At 43.8% G+C, this 22,139-nt stretch overlaps 1 protein-coding gene across 6 annotated transcripts in view; it reads right to left on the minus strand.

Annotated features, from left to right (window-relative positions):
* The window catches only part of NAV2 (neuron navigator 2), a 538,301-nt gene that overhangs the window by 247,383 nt on the left and 268,779 nt on the right, over positions 1-22,139 (minus strand). For 3 of the 6 annotated variants that reach the window (XM_088668306.1, XM_088668294.1, XM_088668292.1), the window contains exon 1: positions 16,000-17,201. The exons of 2 other annotated variants lie outside the window; for them this stretch is intronic. In XM_088668306.1, coding sequence (XP_088524432.1) covers positions 16,000-16,257 — 258 coding nt within the window. In that variant the 5' untranslated portion in view covers positions 16,258-17,201. Of the gene's footprint in view, positions 1-15,999; positions 17,224-22,139 lie in introns of those variants that run through there. One more of the 6 variants, XM_035117262.3, reaches the window with a different exon arrangement.

The following is a 22,139-nucleotide window of genomic DNA, read 5'->3' on the forward strand; positions in this document are numbered from 1 at the left end:
AGTCCATCGGAAATGACCTCTTCTGGGTCGGGAGAGGCCCATACGCATGCACACAAAGGATTTCCGGCGATTTTTTCGCCGATTTTGAAGATCGCTGCCACGCCGCGCACCGTAAGAGCGGGCGGCAGCAGCGGGCGGCGGGGGTCGTCGCGGGCCGGATTGGGAGGCCAATTGGGCCGCATCCGGCCCGGGGGCCGTAGTTTGGGGACCCCTGTCTTAGATGTTGCTGAACTACAAATCCTATCATCCCTGGCCACTGGCCACAATTGCTAGGGCTAATGGGAGTTCAGTAGCACCTGGAAACCAAAGATTTCCCCACTGCTGATTCAGTAGCCACCTGCAGTCTAATGTGGAGGAATTCCTGGCAGTAATCCGCAGCCATGTTCCAGAACTCCCACCAAAGGTGGAAGTATGAAAAATCTGCACATACTCCTTCCCACAATAATGACAATAGTTTGGATGTTTTGTTTAGATTCAGACAGCCCTTTATTCATTGGACAAATTAGTGAAAAGGGCCATGTTAAAATATCCTGCTCTCTCTCTCTTTTTTTTTTAAAAGGCAGATTGGAGCACTAGAGGGGTAGGTGAAGGAAGAGATTGAAGGAGGGGGGTGCAAAGAGGGTTGCACAAAAGGAGGTAGTGGAAGGCATCAGAATGGGTTTGAAGATGAAAGCAGGGGCATGAAAGGGTCTGAAGAACAGGAGCAGGTGGTGGCCTCATAAGCTGAAAAGGGTGCTTAGTAGTTGCAATGCATAGGAGAAGGAAGATGCAGGAGGTTACCATGGGGGTGTTTTGTGTGCAAAGGGGTTTGCACAAAAGGAGGGGGAGGCATGGACATGGGGTGAAAGTGAAAATGGGGGTGCAAAGAAGAAAGAAGTGACTTCAGAAATGGGGCCCGGCTGTGTAGGTGGAAAGGCATGGGGTGGGAAGGGGAAGTTCTAGGGGGTTAATGTGGGGGGGAATGGCAGAGGGGTTGGTGAGCAGGGCAAGCAGGGGTGCACCCACGAGTACCAACACTGCTTCCCATATGTCACACTGGTCACAGCTGCCTCCTCAAGAAGCACTGCCTTCTTGTAATATGGTGAGTTTATAAGAAGCCCAGGTATTAAAAGATTATACTCCCACTACCCTGTCACTGATGTGTTTGTGCTAATTATCTGGGGCAGAAAGCAAATTCTTTGACCCATTAACTCTTCATTCCTGAAACATTTCAAAAGGAAGGGGGACATCCTGGATGCAGGGAATAAGTTGTAGCAAGTTACCTTCCCAGGTGCTAATCAACAGATGGCTGTGGCTGTAGCATTATGCTAGTCCGCTCACCCACACAAAAAGCTATTGTCAAACTAAAGAGTCTGGACACCCCCAAAATTGTTGAGCTTCTTTTATTCCTCTTTTGGGGGGGCAAAAATGCCCCCAAACGCCTTCTGGAAATTTTCCCCTGAATGTCACTTCTGCTTTTGGAATCCCAGACATATGGCAGCCCTATGGTATGTTAGCATGTTCGTGGAGCCAAAGGTACAATACTGCTCCCTGAACACACAGGTCTTCAAGGATAATGGAAGCAATTTTTCCTAAGCCTACTACTTCACCAGGCAAATTGGGTTTTCTATAATGTAAATTGTTGATAAGTCTGACCTTTCCCCTTGTGGTTTTAAGATATAAAATCCCACCACATTTTCTCAAGAGAGATTTGGAATTGCAGTACCGCAGGCACAGGCACAGACCAGCAGAGGGTGCTAAAAAGTAAAACTATTGTACAGGACTTGCACATCTCATCCCACTCCACTGCCCTAAAAAGAAATGACTAAGCACATTGCAGCTTGCCAAGTGCTCCTGGTCATGAGCCAGAATCAAAGCTGCCGTTGAAGCATTATCTTTGGCAAGCAGGCCTTAGAATCTTTCCAGGTTTACAGATAGTGGGTGCTTCATTCTGTAAGGGCAAAATCTGAATAGCATGCCCTGATCTTCTATCTACACAGAAACAAACTGGACTCCTACTGTTAACCAAAACTCCTGTGTTATACGTGCGGTGTCTCAGTGGGAATGTGTCCCATTCACAGCAGGAGAGTCTTCCTTTGGCTTTCATAGTTTTTCAGGGAAATTTCAGCATATTTCTGCAACCTAGAAATGATAAGCTCTCCCCATCAAAATCCCCTTGTCAGTAAACTGCTACTAAGGGCACAGGAGCACTGTCCTTATTGCACCTGGTCACCCTAGATCAAAATGTTGAGTTTCCTGTATCCTTTAGGTTTTCCCCAATGCTCCATGGGGAGGTGTACTGGTGGAAGGAGCAGACCTAAGAATGGGTGTCAAAATGCACCAAACTAACAAGACAAAGTAAGGCCTATGAGAAATGACTCCTGGCTTTGAATCTAAATAGGCCTGTTCATTGTTAGTAAAAACGACTTCACAGGGTCATGTCAACAATCTAGTGCCTTGCCTCTAATAGTAGTCAATTCTGGACGCTCTAAGTGGAAGCATATGGCCGCACTGGTTGCTTTGGTTATGTCTGCACCAGTGTCCCTCTGCGGAAGTTCTTCATGTTTTGCTTTGCTATGTTTTGTCTCTCTTCTGCTCTTTGCGAGTGTCATGTCAATATGTGCTTCTTTCTGTTGGGATTGCAAGCTGCTCTAAAAGTGCTAAAAGGAGAAGGGAGTGTGAACACATTGTGCATCAAGTTAGAACTATATATTACACTGGAGATGAAGCTGCTTTTAAAAATTGTCTATCACGTGTTAAGAAAGTTGGGACATGCCGGTTTTGGTCATGGGGATGACAATGTTAAGGTAGAGCTACATATCACATGGGCCAAAATGGGACCTCCATGTCAATTTCTCATCATCTCAATAAAATTCAGATTTGGAAGAGAACATATGCAGAAATAATTGCTTGATATGCAGAGTAAAATGAAGATATCTGTGTTTGTTAATGCTGTATTCTTTATGTTGCCTAATAAGGGTTTTTTTTAAAATAAAAAACAACAACTTTGGAATCTTTTAGTTTCAGAACTCATAATTGAAGTTGTGGTGTTTGCCCACTCATTATGGAGATGTTGTATTGGGAGAGAGAGAGAAAGGGTTAATAGGCTGACCAATAAGAAAGCCCAGGGGCGGAGCCTAACTGTGTTTAAGGCTCAACACAGGGGTTTTGGCAGTTAGTTTGGTTGGTTTCTTGTGGGAGGGAGGCATAGGAGACAAGAGTGAGTTAGAGACAGATGAGAGACAGAGAGAGTGAATCAGATTACAGTGTTTCAAAGTATTTAAAACTTGTTTGCGTTCACAATAAACTGAAATCTTTGTTAATACATTACAACCTGACTGAGTCTGAATATATTACCGGGGAAACCTGGTCGGTGGCAGTGGAAGAGATAAGACGTGGTGGTAGAAGTTTACATGGATCACATCAATAAGAAGTTTACAGCATCATCAGATTTTACTTTCACTCAATAATGAACTGGGAACTCATCCGAATTTACAAATAAATCTCATAAGCCTGTCCCCAGCCTTCTTAACATTGGATAGGCATCTTTAAATCTAAACAAGTAATGAAGCTTCTGTAGGAAAAATAACTTTTGTCCATATCATCCGCACTGCAGGAATCTGCAATTTTGACAGATGGGATATGAGAATTATTATGACTTCTCTGGCCTGGATCTTTTTTTTCAAAGCGAGTTAGATTGAAGATGATTTCCTTACTACTGACATCTTTAATGTTAATGCAGGCAGACACAGGAAAGGAAAAGATACAGATAACATAGGTAAGTATTTTTAATGTTTAATGTTACTAGGACTATGCTTGCTTTCCGAAGCACATGTAGGAAGTCTGCTGAAATATCAAAAGATAAAATGACTTTATAATGTTTCTCACTTCTGGGATATGCAGTGCCAGCTCTAGGATTTGGGGGGCCCTTAGTGAAGTTCTGTGATTTCTAAAGAGCAAGACCCTGACTGCTGTGCAGGATCCTGTTTGCCAGATTTCTTCTTTATAAACAGAATAAAACTTCCTTTGAGGTTTGTGTCAATGAATTCCTGCAGCACAGCCAACTTCAGTTCTGACAGGGAGTAAAGGGGATCGGGGCTCCTGGGATCGGCTCAATGGCACAATTGTAGGAACATCGAGGTGCTAACTGCCCTGCCTCCTTCTTGCAGAACACATCCCCAAAAGCCACATATTGAGTTGGGAGTTTCTCCTCCTCACCTGTGAGGATTGGCAAGGGATCTCCAGAGGGCTGTGATGAGGCCACAGAGCCTAGGATGGCCATGGTCCTCTGGCAGTGCTGCTGATAATAATGCGAGGAAAACACAAGCGGCTTCTGTTCCCAAGAAACGCATGGATCATGTAACGTTAAGTCAGGTCATTCCCAGGACGACCAAGATTCAAAGCAGGGTCAACCTGATAGAACACCAGCTTCTCTCAGTGTCCTAGTAGCTCCTTCTAGTGGGATGGATAGGGGAAGTTTATGTGTGCTGGCACCTGTGTCCTAGGCAACAGGGGTGAAGTGGATGCCAGCTAGGTACCAGATTTACTCTCAGCCGCCTTCCCTGAAAGGAAAAGCTCCTGTGTAGCAAGAGGAAGTGCTGGAGGTGGCTCCTCAGCTAGATAAGTTAAGGATGGGCAGTAAGAGGAGGCACCTTTGTCAGTTTGTTTGAGCCTTCGAGGAGAGGGGAGTACATGGATATTCACCCTATAGCCTACTGGGATCAGACAACTGGAGCTTCAAATCTACTACCCCCTACCCAGCTGGGCCCATCTTCAGGATCCTTCAGATCTAACTCACTGAGCCATGCATGTACTCTATTTATCTGGAATGCTGTTTTATGCTGTATGTGTTTATTAATAATCTCTCTCTCTCTCTCTCTCTCTCTCTCTCTCTCTCTCTCTCTCTCTCTCTCTCTCCATCCATCCATCCTGTGTTCCCTGAGTCTGCTGGAGGCCCTTAAGTGTCTTAAAAGAACCCCAAATTTAACTGGTACAGTATTAGGAAATGTGACTCACTTTTTATGGTATGGCACCTTCAGCGGAGCTCCCTAACCAGGAAGTGACAGGACAGGTAAACTGAGCATTCTTCTAGGAATGTGGAAATGCTAGTACTAATAAGACACTGGACCCTTTGCTAGACTTGGGGCACTGGCAAATACTCAGGCCTTGCCACCTTCTGGAATGGGTCCTGGTGATAAACAATGTAGATTAATATTAAATCAACACTGGCTTAGCTGGAGACATTACAATGATTAATGAGAATTAGAAGAAGCAATAAAACATGTAAGAGTAACTTCTAATTTATACTGATGAAAGACAGAGTCTCTGAGACAATTACTCCCCTGGTCTTTCAGTACAGGAATAGCATACAAGATGATCATTACTGAATTTAATAGAACTGTTTGTACTAAATCAGTTTTAAAATTCTCAAGTTGCTTTTCTAGGCTAAAATTCAGTACTCACACAGTTATATGGACACTTATGTTCCACTGAATTAAATGTGGATTGATTTCCTAAAAACCAAATTCTCTTAGGCGTGCTATATCACATATTTCTTGACGATGCTATAATGGAAATTATTGAAATTAAGCCTTGCACGTTCTAATAGAGGACAATAGCAATATATTTATACTGCTAGAGAATTGTAACTTGTCTTAAAATGAGATGTAGGATATTGGCTGATCCAGGAATAATACGGTTCAGATATCACTTTAGCCATGGGGCCCTGGGTGTCAGAGAGAAGGCAGAACTGCTTAACGCCTACTTTGCTTCTGTCTTCGCCCAAAAGAAAAGCAAGTCCCAAGCTGATGATAACAGAATAAATGGTGCAAGAAGGGAGCTGTGGCCCAAGATACAAAAAGAGGTGGTAAGGGAACACCTAGCTTTAAATGAATTCAAATCTCCAGGGCATGATGAGCTGCATCCAAGGGTACTAAAGGAGCTTGTGGATGTAATCTCAGAGAATGTGGATTGGAGGCGGACAAATGTTGTCCTCATCTTCAAAAGGGGGGAGGGGAAAGACACCAGTAACTACCAACCTTTCAGCTTAACATCAATACAAGGAAAGGTCCTAGAACTGGTAATTAAATGGTTGGTCTGTGAGCACTTAGAAAAGGATGATGTGATTACTGAGCCCCAGCATTGGTTTCTCAAAAACAAGTCATGAACCTTATAGTTCACAATAATAAATTACTCTTAATAAAGGAACTGCACAATACAGGAAAACAGAGCCTAGGTTCAGTTTGATACTCCTGTCCCAAATAATCTAAAGTGCACAAACTTATTCTGAAGGAATGAATTTCCAGATAATATTAGAAGCTTGCCAGTGAAGTGACAAGTGTTTGACTATGTTCCAGTTCTTGGTGAATGGAAAACCAGCAGCTTCCTGTTACAAAATGTACCAACAGCCCATGCCTAATAATACACACTGACACTGGCAATTTATAAGCTTGATATATAAATGTTTCTTTTATTTTTTATTTTTAAAACTGAAACCAGTATATTTTTAGCAAGGTAAATAAGTCTGAGTTAGACTGGTTTCTTCTATGGGTCAGCTCACAGAGTGGAATTTGAAAGGCGGTGTTTTGCACAGAGATACAGAAGTGAAAATTCAGCCAGGACTCAATCGGAGAATTTCCTGGTCTATGCTGTCTTTCCTCTAGTGGCAAGTCTCTTGAGACACCAGAGTAGATCAGCCTCCACCAATCAGATGCCTTGGAGCTATGGCCCATAGCTGTCAACTTTCGGATTTGAAAATAAGGGATCAGCAGCCTCACCTGTCCCGGGGAAAGTCTATGGCAGGGGTAAGCAACATAAGGCCCGTAGGCTGGATGTGGCCCAATCGCCTTCTCAATCCGGCCCGCGGACGGTCCAGGAATCGGCGTGTTTTTACATGAGTAGAATGTGTCCTTTTATTTAAAATGCATCTCTGGGTTGTTTGTGGGGCATAGGAATTAGTTCATTTCCCCCCCCCCATTAATATGGTCCGGCCCACCACATGGTCTGAGGGATGGTGCACCGGCCCACGGCTGAAAAAGGTTGCTGACCCCTGGTCTACGATATATCTAATAATCCAGGACAGCAGCGGGAAACGGCGCTGGAATAAGGGAATTTCCAGCAAAAAAAGGGAAGGTTGACAGCTGTGGCTTGGAAAAGGGGAGTTTACTGCAAAAAAAGGGAGGGTTGACAGCTATGGCATGGCCATGTCGTCTAGGGCACCAATTTGGCAAAGTCTGGAGAAGAGAAAAAGGGGACACCATTGATGCCTCAGTTCCTAGCATACGTAGATTATGTTGGTTCCTTTGCATTAATATTTGGGGTCAGGCGTGGTTTGTTGCCTCATTTGTGTGTTTCCCTATGCTTGCTCTGGGTGTGCCTACCTGCTTGCTTCCCTCTCCTTTCTCTGGACTGACCCTCCTTGTCATAGCTGCCAAGTTCTGGCCTGAGAAATAAGGGACTGGACTGGAAGTAGCAGACCAGATGTAGTGCGGCGGCCATTTTGGAACTGGGTGGAGCATGCTCAGAAGCTACTTTTGATGCTGCTCTGCCCTGTTCCAAAATGGCCGCTGCACCAGAAGTCGCGCTGCAGCCATTTTGGAACTGGGCAAAGCAGCATCAAAAGTCACTTCTGAGCATGCTCCGCCCAGTTCCAAAATGGCCGCCGCGCCAGAATAAACCGGGGAAAAACAAAAAAAAATCCAATTTTTTGGCTGGGAACAGCTGGAAAAACGGGGGTTTCCCGGGGAATACAGGAGACTTGGCAGCTATGCTCCTTGTGGATCTGCCCCATCTTCCCATTCATCTCTGGTCCTAAAACTGTCAGGTCTTTCATTTCAGCTCCCACATGCCTGGCTACTTACAGCCTAGTGCTGCTGACACTAACTCCATCAATGTCACTGAATGAGCTGAATTAGTGGCATTTCCCTGGGAAATCCGCATTACTGATGTTATTCAGTACTGATGCAGGGTTGACAAAGGTCACAAAGCAGAACGTAGTTTTACACATTCAGCTTGGAGAAATAGAAATTAAAAAGAAACAGGTCAGCACTACGGTACTTGACAGGGTTCATCGTTTTAAACATGTTGTATAATCTAAGAACTGAGACTGTCATGTGTGTGCACGCATGACACGCACGATTTTATTGCTTAACCTCCAGGCTTTTCCCAGTCTACTTCCAGGCAGTGCCAGGACAAGTCCAAGACCTTTTGCTGCCTGAAGCAGGGACCAAATGGTTCTGCCTCCTCACACCTTTGCTAGGCCAAAAAGGTGCTTCTCCTGTAGCAGGTTGCTTTACCCTGCTGCAGGGCAAGGCTGGCCCAGCAACATGCAGAGGTGTACTGCAAACTAAATGGTATAAAAGTTGCCTATAATTAGCATGAGTCTTGGCTGAACTTAAGACCTATGAAGCATGTGCTCTGCCACTCAGCTATGGCCCTTCTGTGGCAGGGACAATAAGAGAAGTGAAAGTAGGTAAGTGCAGGAAGGATAAACATCACTTTATAAGCTGCATACCAAGGCTTGTCACACAGACAAGGAATTCCCACAAATAGGAAGCTGATATAGGGAAAGGCATGAGCCTGATGGAAAAGTAGGATCTTCTGGTCCCTGAATTTCATTAAGACCAACAATGGAACTTAGCCACCAGAGACCAGATCCTAGCTTTGAATCCTGGAAGGTCTAAGATTCAAGTCTACCTTCCACTGCTAGTCCTGCTGCAATTTCAGTATTTTTCAGCTGACCTTTCAGTTTTGTCTCTCTGCAAGTCCTTTAATATTCCATTAGACACCATAGTTCACTAGCTCCCACAATACCATATGGGGCCATAAGATTAATGCTGACCTCTACTCTTTTTTATCAACAGTCCTTGCCTTGGGGCTCTGCCCAGATACTAGATTTATGTATTCCAAGAGTTAAGAACATGAGAGGAGCCCTGCTTGATGAAACCCAAGGCCCATCTCATCCAACCTTCTAGTCCAGGCATAGGCAAAGTTTGCCCTCCAGATGTTTTGGGACTACAATTCCAATTATCCCTGACCACTGTTCCTGTTAGCTAGGGATGATGGGAGTTGTAGTCCCAAAACATCTGGAGGGCAAACTTTGCCTATGCCTGTTCTAGTCCAGACCAATGCCCATCTAGTCCAATCAGAATCCAATATGAAGGTCATACATAAGACCAATGGCCCCCTTTCACAGTGACAGGTTGCCTCTGACACAGGAGGCAGCATGTAGCCATCTAGTAGCCACTGATGTTTACAATACTCAGAAACCCCCCTAGAGCTCACTTGAACTCACTTCCAAGGCATTATCTTGCGATTTAATGCAGCAGCACAACATTGTGACAGATTGTAGTCTTGGAGTTACAGTGGTACCTCGGGTTACAGACGCTTCAGGTTACAGACTCCGCTAACCCAGAAACAGTACCTCGGGTTAAGAACTTTGCTTCAGGATGAGAACAGAAATCGTGTTCCGGCAGTGCAGCGGCAGCGGGAGCCCCCATTAGCTAAAGCGGTGTCTCAGGTTAAGAACAGTTTCAGGTTAAGAACAGACCTCTAGAACGAGTTAAGTTCTTAACCCAAGGTACCACTGTATTTGCTTCCGATTTTTTATTATAAAACATGCTCCAGGAACACATGGAGAACAAAGTCAACAGTGATTCGTGAAAGAACTAACAAAAAATTATTAGTGAATCCCAACCTGCGTATTCAGATCCCTGCTTTGCAATCTACTGAATGGAGGTTTCTGTGGAAACGAGTTAAATATTTCCAAAACAATTCTGTCCATATCACAGCATAATTTATTTCCGTATGTTTGTAAAACTGACCATTTAAACATCAACAAATCAGTTAACGAGGAGGAAGCTATTGTGAGTCATGAAAGGCAGGCACACGTTACTATAACTGGACAGGGTAATAGTCTGTGTTTTATAATGGTTACAACTGAACAAATATAATGGAGCAGTTGGCAACTCCATGTGGAAGAAGTACAGGCAGGAGGAGGGGAGAGCTATGTAGGATCCTTTGTCTCCTGCACTTTTCTCTGAAACCTGTTGCCCTGGCTGCTTTTCATAAGGCTGGGACAAAAGACTGGGAGGAAAATCTACTGAGACAGTTGATCGGGGGACAGTTTGGAGGTAAGTATGGGTGCAGCAGGAATTCAGCACTGTATTTTTATCTACTTCTTTAAGGCTGTAATCCCATACTCACTTACCTGGGAGTAAGGTTCATTAAACTCAATGAGTCTTACTTCTCAGTACACAAGTTTAGGATTGCTCAGCAAATTGCCTCTCTACTGTTGGCTTGATGAGTCTTCTACTTTCTAAAACAAAGGTATGTTGCATCTAGTTCTGGCTCCTCCCCTCTCCCACCATATGTTTCCTCAGCTTACAGTTTTTTTATGCCACTTTCACACTAGACGGCAACCTGAAGTCTCTGCTTTAAAAAGTGTCAGTACTGTACTACCGGTACATTGCAGTTATCACATCCATTTATGGATACAATAAGAGAGGAGTAAAGGCCAAAATTCTGAAAAGGAAATACTGGTTCTGATGCTAATACAAATGTCTAGGCTACAGGTCCATGCTGAACATGAGAACTTGACAGGTTTAGCAATAGCAGACCACCCTCAAGCCTAACTAAGCCTCACTACCAATGTGACCTCCATGGCATAAATCCTTACTTTATTTCCTCACTGTCGCAACCCTACATCCAATGAAATAAGATACAATGGCTAATGATGCAAGAATTACCTTAATGGTTTGTCAAAACAAGGAAAGCAGTGGCCAGACATGGCCATTGTAGAACTCAACATATAACTGTAGCTTACTGTTATAAAGGAGGGGGAAACAAGTGGAGGGCTTTAAGTCAGTACAGTAATGTTTCAAGGGTCTCACTGAGCTGACTGATCATGAGGGGGACTGAAGCTCAGTGTTGGGATGGGTGAATCTGTCAATTTCAGTTTCTCTGCTTCTTATTTTCCCAACCTTGAGTTAAGCTCACACGATTTCTGTTTGTGGTTTATCTTTTTTTTAAAGTCTACATGAAAAATTGTATGCATTTTCTCATGTATTTCTCCTAATATACACATTTTTGCCAACTAAGTGCGTTTTTAAATCAAAGCAATGTTGTGTTGTACATTGTTTTCAGCAATATATACATTTTCGTGCATGTTTTGTTCAAATCTGGAGAAGTGCAACCTTCAAAGGCTACTGTGTTTTGGTCCTCTTATCTGTTCAGAACTGGAAAATTTAGATATGTTCACATTAAAATGCAAACTGAACAAATTTCTACCCCATTCCTAACACATGCAAAAAATCCCAGGTTCAATCCATGACATCTTTTGTTCAAAGTGTTGGTGCTGACCTTTAAAGCCCTAAATGGCCTCAGCCAAGTATACCTGAAGGAGGTCTCCACACACACACACACACACACACACACACACACCCATCGTTCAGCCCAGACACTGAGGTCCAGCGCTGAGGGCCTTCTGGCAGTTGCCTCACTGCAAAAAGTGAGGTTACAGGGAACCAGGCAGAGGGTCTTCTCAGTAGTGGCACCCACCCTATGGAATGCCCTCAATCAGATGTTAAGGAAATAAACAACTATCTGACTTTTTGAAGACAGGAAGTTTTTAATATTTGAAGTTTTATTCTGTTTTTAATGTTCTGTTGAAAGCCACCCAGAGTGGCTGGGGAAACCCAGCCAGATGGATGGGGTAGAAATATATTATTATTATTATTATTATTATTATTATTATTATTATTATTCAAAGGGTTAGATAGCAGGTGATTGAAAAGATCCTCATTGGTGACTCTAGAAACCACTTAGAGGAGACAATAATAGGCCAGATGGATGAGTAATCTGACCTGGAATAAAAACACCTTCCTATGTCCCCTTGCAATTGACAGATCCCAGAACTACTAAGACTTCTTTAGCAATGCCACTAGAAACATACCTACAACATAAAGACCTGCTGGCTAAGTAGGCAGCCACACCATCATAACTGCAATTGGGGCTGGCCCAAGACATTTTGGCACCTAAGGCGAATCACAAAAAGGCAGGCCTCCCTCTAAGGAAGAAGAGATGAGTGAAGCTCTAAATCAGGCATCCCCAAACTGCGGCCCTCCAGATGTTTTGGCCTACAACTCCCATGATCCCTAGCTAACAGGACCAGCGGCCGGGGAAGATGGGAATTGTAGTCCAAAACATCTGGAGGGCCGAAGTTTGGGGATGCCTGCTCTACATCAAGAACATGTGGAGGAATTAAATCAACTTTACCCAATGGTTAAAGTGGGAATTAAAGGCCGTCATGGTGGAGAGGACCCGGTCTGAATCACTCTGGGCAGCTGCAGACCCCAAGAGACCCCCAGAGGGCAGCTCCCACCATTTCCTCCCTAGGGTTTGAGGAGATTAGCAAGGCCTCCTATTCACCAAGAGGTGTGCTGCCAAGGAGGGAACAGGTCTGGTCTCCAAGGCATGCACTCCTTGGAGGCTGGATCTGCTGCTCCTGTGGATCCTGCCTCCTGAGGTGGTTTCCTCACCTTGTGCCATGGGTGGGTTGGCCCTAATTGTAATGTATAGAATGTGTAAATGGCTTTTAAGAGCACCTACAAGTTTTAGTTTCTCTTTCGTCATGGGAACCTGGGAAGAGTCTCACTTGTTCAGTTACATTTTCTGTCTCTCAGTATGCAGGTCTTGGAGCTGCTGAGATATGTGTCATGTGACTCCTCAGAAGTTAGTACCTCTTCATGTTTGGTGTTTTTCATGTTTCATGTTTTGTGGAGGTACCCGAATCTTGGGGCGTTTCCTAGTAAGCAAAGCCTAGGTGTGGACTGTAAACTGAGCAGGTAGGTTCCCACCATATTCATCTCACCCAAGAGCCATTACACTATGCAGCTAGAGCCGTACATTATTTGAAAGGGTACGGCATGGTGTGGTGGGAATGGACATCTCTATCCCATTTATCAAAGTCAAGTACTTCAATTGCTACAATGCAAACTAAATTGGAACACTCAGAAGTGGCTGTGGAGAAGATCTCAAAGCTGTTCTTATGGTATCCAAGGGACTCACCAACAGAACATTATCCTTGCCAATAACTTACTTGTCATTTGGCCTAAACATTTGTTCCCTAGGCTAAGCAGAGTCCTAACATCACCCCATAGCCTGTTGGCTAACACTCATACCCCTTTCCCAAGGCTTTTACAATCCAGAGCTGAATTCTGACTTGGGGATCTGTATTCTTCAAAGTATACCCTAGAGGACAAGAGGGAGCTTTAAGCATGGACAGCCTCCAGATGTCATAGGACTCCAACTCTCAACAGCCCCAACCAGCATGGTCAATTGTCAGCGATGGGAGTCCCAATAATATCTGCAGGGCCCCAGATAGGCTAGTGCTGTCATATAGTTTTGGGTTTCTGCTCACTTACAGACTCATTGTTAAAACCGTGTTTATGGAAGACAATCTTACTCGCCTTTGAGTCATCACCAAAGTAGAAGAAGAATACCAGATGCAGAACTGCCATGGTTTGAGGGTCAAACTAGCACACCCATCTCCAACCTGATGTCCTCCAGATATTATTGGACTACAGTTCCCATCATCCCTGACCACTGGTCAAGCTGGTTACAGCTGAAGGATCTGGAGGACACCACAGTGGAGAACTCTGGTCTGTCACAATGTGATCTTCTGCTAGCAGCAAAAAGTAAATGAAGTAACTGGTTGAAAAATCACAACTACCATATATGCACAGTCTGCCTGTTTTGGCAGGCAAAATCTCCCCCCCCCCAAGAGTTTCAATGGATATTACCAGACCCATGACAATACTATAACTCTTCAGCATTTATTTGGTGCCAACAGAACACATAGGTTCCCAGAAGCCTTGCTCTTGATTTAACACAGACAATGGAGCAGCAGATATTTTGAGATGAAGAGCATAAAGAAAGATTAACTGGAAGCATCCTAAAACAGGTGATGCTGTGATTGTCTTGAGAACAATCTGCTCAAGATGGGTAGGATTGAAAAAAAAACCCAGAAACCGAGCAGTATACTAGGCATAAATGCTATAACCAAATTACATTATTACCATCATTGAGGCTATATTCAGACTAGTAAGGCTACATGCTGAACTCTCACTGAGCCTTGTGTTCTATTACAACTATGGAGATTTGTAAATGTGAAACACTTCCTCGGGCTTTGAACTATAGATTGGGCATGCGAGTTATCATTCCTCCCCCAAAGCAAAACCCAATTAGCACCAATTGATTCAATTTCAAGCTCCTAACACATACACCATTCAGTGATTCAGTTCTCAGCATTTAATGTGCCACAGATAGGTGCATGTTAGACTTCTAAAGCCCTCTTAAGAGTTATAAAATCAACTCACCCACTCCATCACCCATACCATATCATATTCTTATCAATCACTCTTTCAAGCACCAGATTACCCTCCTCCTTTCTTTCTTTCTTTTGGTCTGTAAAAAGTTGAGGTTTTGCCAATGCTTTGAAAATGAAATATAGAAAATCGAAAGAACATTTGTGGCTCTCTCTGGAGTGTGATGTGATGCAAAGGTCAGTCTGTCTGCTGCCACTACCCTGACATCAGTACTATCATGTCTCCCTTCTGGTTCTCAAGCCCTCAGGAACTGGTAGTGTTGCATGAGTCGTGCCGGATATGTCACTCTGCCTGCCAGGACAAGAGAGTGCAGCATCCCCTAAAATGCAGGGCAGGAGGCCAAGCTCCGTCAGCAGCCATGCTATTCCTTAGCAGAATAGGTTACGAGGCCACAGACTGCAAAACCTAGATTAACAGGGGTGACCTAGTATTCCCCAGTGGTGGGGAAACAAACCAATAGCATTATTTCTAAAGCATCTAACTTCCCACCCCAACATGGCTGCACCATTTGCTACCAGGCACAAACGTCTGCAGAAGAGGCTTGTACGGTAGCATGCAAAGCCGTTTTGAGAATTCATGATCTGGCCACACGGCAATCTCTATCTAGCTAATGTTAATTAGTCCCATTTGTGGCAGCAGACCATCTGCTTTGCTCACTCAGTAGTGTGTGAGCGTTTACTATCTGCTTACGCTGTTATTGAGCATATTAAGGCACTGGTGATGCAGAAGCAATCTGATCCATGCTGAAAATACTAATACACTCACAAAAATAAAGCAAGTCAGAATTACACAGACAGTTGCAGCCTCTCACCATATAAAGCAGCAGCATTTAAAGAGGCATCCAAAAATGGATTCAAGCCACATTTGAAGATGGTTATATCCAGGATGACAGGAATATATAGTGGAGAGGAAATTCCAATTAGCCTATTTTTTCCCCAGGCATCCAAGGCATGAACAATGTTACTATATTTCTTTCACACACACACACACACACACACACACACACACACACACACTGAATCTAAATGCATGGTATGTTTAAACATCAATATATTTCATGCATACCATAATATAGATCATGCTTCACCATCATTTTACACATGACTGCTACACACACACACACACACACACACACACCACTCCCACAAGCTCAGCTACATAAAGCAGAATGGTGCTCAGCTACACATAGCAGTGCAATCATAACAGGAAACCTCTGCAAGCAGCAAACCCTTGTGTTACCAGTATGATGCACAAACACACCCACTGCAACCTATACCACAACAAATAGGAATCGTATGTATGGGCATCGCAAATAAAGCCCACACTCCACTACTGACAGCCCTGCTTTAGTGAAATATTCAGACCACCACAAGTAAGAAGCTACCCACCACAACTAAAAAACATTATAAGAATATCTATGAACATCCAATTCCCCCTTTCACTATAATCTACAATATATCTACATATATCTACATATATCTACAAAAATATGATTTCCTCCCCAATATATGCAACCACCAGGAATATAATACCACACACATCCCATCAGCATCGCAACACAATCTGCTCAACAGATTTCCATAAAACACAGTACACACACCCATGCTGTTACCACGCTAACACCATTTTTGCTGACCTGTGTGTCAAAGCCATTTTCCGTGGAGCTGCTCTTCTTGGGTAGGAAGCCATCTCCTGCATTCTCGTGACCATTGTGTGACTTGAGAGGGATCTGGCTGGAATAGGATGACTTGTTCACCTCCACCTTGTTCCCAAACTTCAGGTAGCAGGGTTGTGGGATGGTCCTTGCTGCTGGAACATGAACAATAGGAGTAGCACTGTGGACAGGTTTAGGTAGTCCGGATTTCATTTTGGAGGCTACCAGGATGGCTGGCATTTTTCCTCTTTCGGCTTTGTTAACACGTTTCTGTCAGTAAGAGCAACAGGACCAGCAACAAGCAGCAGCCAGGGAACGACGTTAGAGGCAGATTTTGCAAGCTGGTGATGCTGAATCACACACACACACAAAATGAGCAGAGAGTGGGGGGTATAAAGGGGGGGGTTCCCCCACTTTAAAGCCCGAACTAGCTCTGACAGGTGTCTCAGCCTGTTTCCTCTTTTTTCTTTTTGCTGTTGATCTTTATTTTCTACCAGTGTCCTCCTTCCGCCTTGTCCTCTTCTGCTGTTGTTTAACTTGCTGATTCCTCCTCAGTAGCTGATTCCTGTAATTTTCTTCCTTGGAGACGAGAGGCTCTTATTTCATTATCTTTTCACTGGAAATGGGAAAGTGAAGCAGTCTTTTGGAATTAAAGAAAGAAGGAAAAAAACCTGCTGCAGCATATGCTTCTTGGGCTTGCCTGCCGTGTGTGTGTGTGTGTGTGTGTCCACGCTAGAGAACAAGCACAGGAAGGATTTCCAGGCTTAAGATGTCTTTCTTCAGTCTTAGCCAAGAAGCAGATGTAGTTCAGTATGTTAACAGCCGATGCCCTTGGATACGAGCCTTAGAGAATCCAAGCTCTTTAATCTTAATATCTGTGAACAGTACCAGCGATGCCGGAGCAGAGGGAGAAACGTCCATGGATGACATTTAAATCATGAGTCGACTGGTGGCAAAGCGATTTCTCAGTGCTGTTGCTGCTGCTGCAAGCCTAGAAGGAAAATTTCCCCTGTCAAAGCTGCGGGAAAAGCAGCTTCCACCTCATTTTTAAACCTCAGCAGTGAAACAGGTTTCAGAGCTGAATGGCTAATAAGAGGCTGAGCTATGGTGTGAAAGAGTGAGAGAGAGAGAGAGAGAGAGAGAGAGTGGATGTGTGTGAGTAAAGGCAGCCTGCTGTGGACTACGCCAAAGAAGGCTACCCAGATTAGCAAGAGCGGGAGAAGGTTGCAATCTGACAGTACAGTAAAAACAGTGCGAGCCTCCTGATTGGCCCTCCCAACTCAAATCAGAAACAAAATATCTCTGCAAAAGAGGAGTGGCTTCAACTCAAGTGACTGGCAGGAAACTCTTTCCCCTCCGCTCTAGTACAAAGCACATTCTGTAGCAGCTCTGCGGCAACACGGTGGGTCTCTGGGCTAAATGTAAAAGGATGCACAGGAGGAGCGGGGAAGGGGGTGGGGAGGAGGCGAGGCGAAAATTCCTAACCATCTATGCTGCTGTTTTGTGTTTTAGGTTTTTTTTAAAAAATGGAAGGCCCTTTCAAAGAAAAAAAACACATGAGGGTGAATCACAATTCCGTTTTTACTGACTACTCATTCAGGGAAACTCCCACTGAAAATGCCAACGAAAATGTGGGTGAATAAAGGCTGAGTTATTTAACCCAATCAAGTCGGAGCTGGGAATGCGCAGGGACTTTGCACAGGTGGTTGCAGACCATCTAACCTGTTCTCTCTCTCTCTCCCCTCCCCCTTCTCCCCAGAGAAACTAGTGTTGTGAGCAAAAAGCTTATTTGCACATTACGCTTCTGATGTGTGGCTCAGTCTAAAACATTCCACACACACATGTGCTTAGCTACATAAAAATTACACACAGCAAAACTGCATGTGCTTTACAGCTACATCTACTGGCGGCAAGGATTGGGCACAGCTCACCTGTACACAGCTGTGCAATGTGTGCAGGGTTAGACCAATTAATGAGGAATACTGGTAGCTGTCTAGGCAACAAAGGCAGGATGCCAGGTGCTGGGGAAGGAAGATAGCTGCCAACCTCATGCAAACTCATTGTTGCTGAAAACATTACATTAGCGTAGCTGGACTTCGGTCTGACCCAATAAGCATTTTGACCCTCTTAGTGACTTTAATGACTTTAATGCCAAAGCTCACCTGGCAGCTGAAGAAAGGAGTGAAAACCAATGGGGTCACTTAAAGACAATGTCCAAATAATGTTCTGGACTAGTTTTGTGATAACAATGTTTGTTTGTTTTCAAAGCACATGACATAACTCTCATGGGTTAATTTTTGGAACACAATGAAGCAAATGCAGCAAGAACATTCAAGGACAATCAAATTAACATTTAAACATTTCAGTGTAGTGTAGTATAGTCAAAATATTTCTTTTTATTTGCAAAATATGGATAGATATCTTTTCAAAACAAGAGCAAGAGCATCAACTAGAGCAATCCTAGTAGTGATCCAGAATTGCCGTTCAAACAGCATGTTGGAGAAGACTCATATATAATTATGTTTGGGGAGTAATTCGTGTTCCTATGAAGCTGCATTGTTTTATACTTTCTGGATGTCCCATGATCACATTATAAAGTAGTTGTGTTGTATGTTATAAATCAAGCCCTGTTATGAGCTGTTTCTTTTTGTTTTTCAATGTATTTCTTGTCAATAGAAAAATTGGTGTAGCGCAAGCAAATTTTAATTATGAAAGTGTGGCCCAGAGAAGAAAGTTTGAGAGCCACTGCACTAAGCAAACAGAAATAAAAGTATAAAGCAGCAATAAAAATAATCAAGATAAATGTGCATGCCAATGAATGGTACCGCCTCTTCCCCCTCTCCCCCAAAACCCCGCATACACATTTCAGAATTGCTGTGGCTTTTTCATTATTTAAAACAGGGTTGGGGATATTTTTCCAGCCTGCAGAACATGTCCCCTAGCTTTCCAGGGGATGCATGCCAGTGGTGGGTGGGCACAGAGGCAAGAGTGAAAAAAAGCAACGGATGCAAGCAGATCCCACTGGATCAGTCCAATGGCCCACAAGATCCAGCATGCTTTTCTCACAGTGGTCACCCAGTTGCCTATGGGAAACCCACAAGCAGGATTCAAGCACAAGAGCACTCCCCCCTCCTGTGGTTTCCAGCAACTGGTATTCAGAAGCACTACTGCCTATGATTTCTCCCAACCAGCCTTCCCATGCTCCTTCTCTCCCATTTGCTGTGGAATGGGATTCCACTTTCTTCAGCAAGTGATCAGGGAGGATAAAGGGATTGAGGGCAAAGCAGGCCAGGAGAAACCAAAGCTGCATTGACTCTCCCTGCCAGGCAGGTGTTGATTTTTTTTATATAATTAAACTATTTATAGACCACCCTTTCATATGAAATATCACAAGACGGTATGCAACTTGGGGTGTATGGGGTGTTAGAAGAGGGGTAGTACCTCTGGTGGGGGACACACATTATGTTACTTCTGGGGTAATTCGTCCACCTTTGCTCCCCACCCTGCACTCAGTACTCACCTGTGGCTCCCAAAAGCTGTCAGCATGCTACATCGGCTACACCCCGCAAAATGTCTTCAACTGGCCAGCTAAACCAGGTGAGGGTAGCTGATGGGTCTCAAACCCTCAGTGAGTTAAGGACTTCCTCCTGAATGTGAAGACAGGCTCTGGTGGATTGAATGGATCAGACCAACAGTGGGTCGAATGGTCAGGAAGGCAGTTTCTGCATGTGCTGTTGAGGAAAGTGAGGGGCAGATGGGGCTTGTCAACCTGAAAAGGTAGCCCATCTAAGAGAAGGAAAACTCTGGTGCTAAACCTCTGATGCTTTGCAGGTTATCTTCAGGAGGTATCCCAAAGGAGTATTTAAGGAGTAAACATTACACAAATCCAGAGTGAAGTCCCCAAGACAGTTGGATGGCACCTTGTACGCCTCCTAGCAAATTGGGAACCTGTGCAGCTCTTTCAGCAGCAGAGTAAAATGTTGCCAGAAGCCTGCTTCTGTGAGCAGGCTGGCCACTCCATTCTGTACTAGCAGCAGCTTCTGGACCAAATACAAGGGATGTCCCACATAAAGTCCAGAGGTTACCAATGCATGGATCACGGTGGTCAGACTATCCTAGTCCAGGAATGGTTGCAGCTCGCATTCCAGCAGAAGCTGGTAGATAGCATTTCTAGCAATAGATGTAACTCAGACCTCTACTGACAAAGATTAATCAAATAGTACCCCAAGCCATGAACCTGCTCCTTCAGAGGGAGTGTACCGGTAATCCCATCCAGAACAGGCAATTGACCTATCTTCTGGACATGCACCCATGCTTCTATCTTTCCAGGATTCCAGCTCAATTTGCTGGCACACATCCAGCCCAACACTGCATCCAGGCACTGGTCCAGGCCTCACATAGTCTTTCCTGACTCATATGTAATGGAGAAATAGTGCTGGGTTTAATGAGCATACTGATAACACTTAATGATATATTATACCTCTTCAGGCATTGGGCCCTAACACATTCAACCAACACCTGTACATGATCTCCCGAGGGTTATAAATTATCTCTGTGATCAGGGAACTTGCTGCTTATCTTATATATTTCCATAGGGAACTATAGCAGATTGACAGGCCTGGCCTGCAACACAGAGTGCACTTTCAACTGGCAGTAGAAATTCTGAAAATAGTCCTTAGTTACAGAATGACTTACATAGTTTTCCCTTTATACGGACATTGCTTTTTTATATGGCAGGTGTTATTTTATGGTATGTTTTATGAAGCGGTTGTTGTAGCATTGTTGGTGGTCTTTATACTCATCTGAAAAGCCTACAAAACCTGTTTTAAAGGGACAAAAGTAATAAATGTGTTTACAGTACAAGGGAAAACAGTGCTTCTACCATACGATTTTCAGCTTTCCACTGTCCATCTCAAGAGAACCAGCAAAAAATACCTGAAGGTTCTTGAGAACCAAGACATATACTTTCTGTTCATTTGACATGCCCCTGGTTTCTAATCTCTGTTTCCATGCTCACTCAGTGGGTTGCCTTGCATTAACGCTAAGTGGGTAATTTTTTAAACAGGAAATGTGTTTTTCCTCTAGTCTCCTTTATCCACTAATCTCGGATTACAAAGTGCTCATCTCTGTTCTTCCATCTCATTCGGGCAAACCTTCCAATGTTTTCTCTCTTGCCACAGCGTGAAGCACAGCTTTGAGCTGAAAATGATTGTGAACAAAGATTTCAAAGCTTTAATAAATCTGACAAGCCAGTGTCAGATTTTGCCAGATGAAAAGAGAGGTGGTGGTGGGAACCGAGACATGTGTTAAGAGTTACTGCACTATTCCCATTTGTTCCGATACTTTTAAAAAAACATCGATTTTTAAAAAAGAAAACACCATAGGGATCTACAGAATACACTATTCCAATGCAAGGCTAATTTTTAATCCCACAGCTGTCAATTTACTGACACTTGGTTTACATAATTTTGCAGCAATTCAAGGGGCTCCATATCTGTAGGAAGAAGTGTCTGATGACATTTGTGCTAATTCTAGTGTGAAATTATAGGATGGTTTGGTGAACGTCACAAAAAGGAGGCAAAGTAATGATATGATAATGTAAACAGTGGAAACCATTGCTAATGAGTGAGAATTGAAGCTAAAGTACATATTGCCCACATGACAGCCGGTACAAAGTTTCTGCCGCTTAAGAGTGAAAGCATAGCACTTGGGAGGGATGGAAGAACCTGAGTGATTGTTTTCTTCCACTTGCACAACCTGAAAACTCCAAATCAATGCGGGATCACACTCAGAAAATGGGTTGGGATACGGAACAAATTAAAGCCATCCAAACAAATTAAAACCGCCCAAACAACCTAAGACAGCATCACATGACCAAAGCACAAGCATTAAGGATGAGACGAAGACAGCAGATAAAACAAGTTTAAAATGATAGAAAAATCAGCCTGCCTAGATTAATGGGTTTTAGTAAAGTGGCAAAAAGAGAGAGGAGTAGAAACCAGATGGAAATCCCGGGGCACAGTGTTGTCACCACTACAGAGAAGGCTGTCTGTGTAACTTCTTTCAGAAACAAGCGAGATATTGTAGGCATTTTCTTCTGATTAGGCAGATTACTAACCCTC

The sequence above is a fragment of the Zootoca vivipara genome, chromosome 1 (genome assembly GCF_965207765.1).
Source record: "Zootoca vivipara chromosome 1, rZooViv2.hap1.1, whole genome shotgun sequence".
Classification (NCBI taxonomy): domain Eukaryota; kingdom Metazoa; phylum Chordata; class Lepidosauria; order Squamata; family Lacertidae; genus Zootoca; species Zootoca vivipara.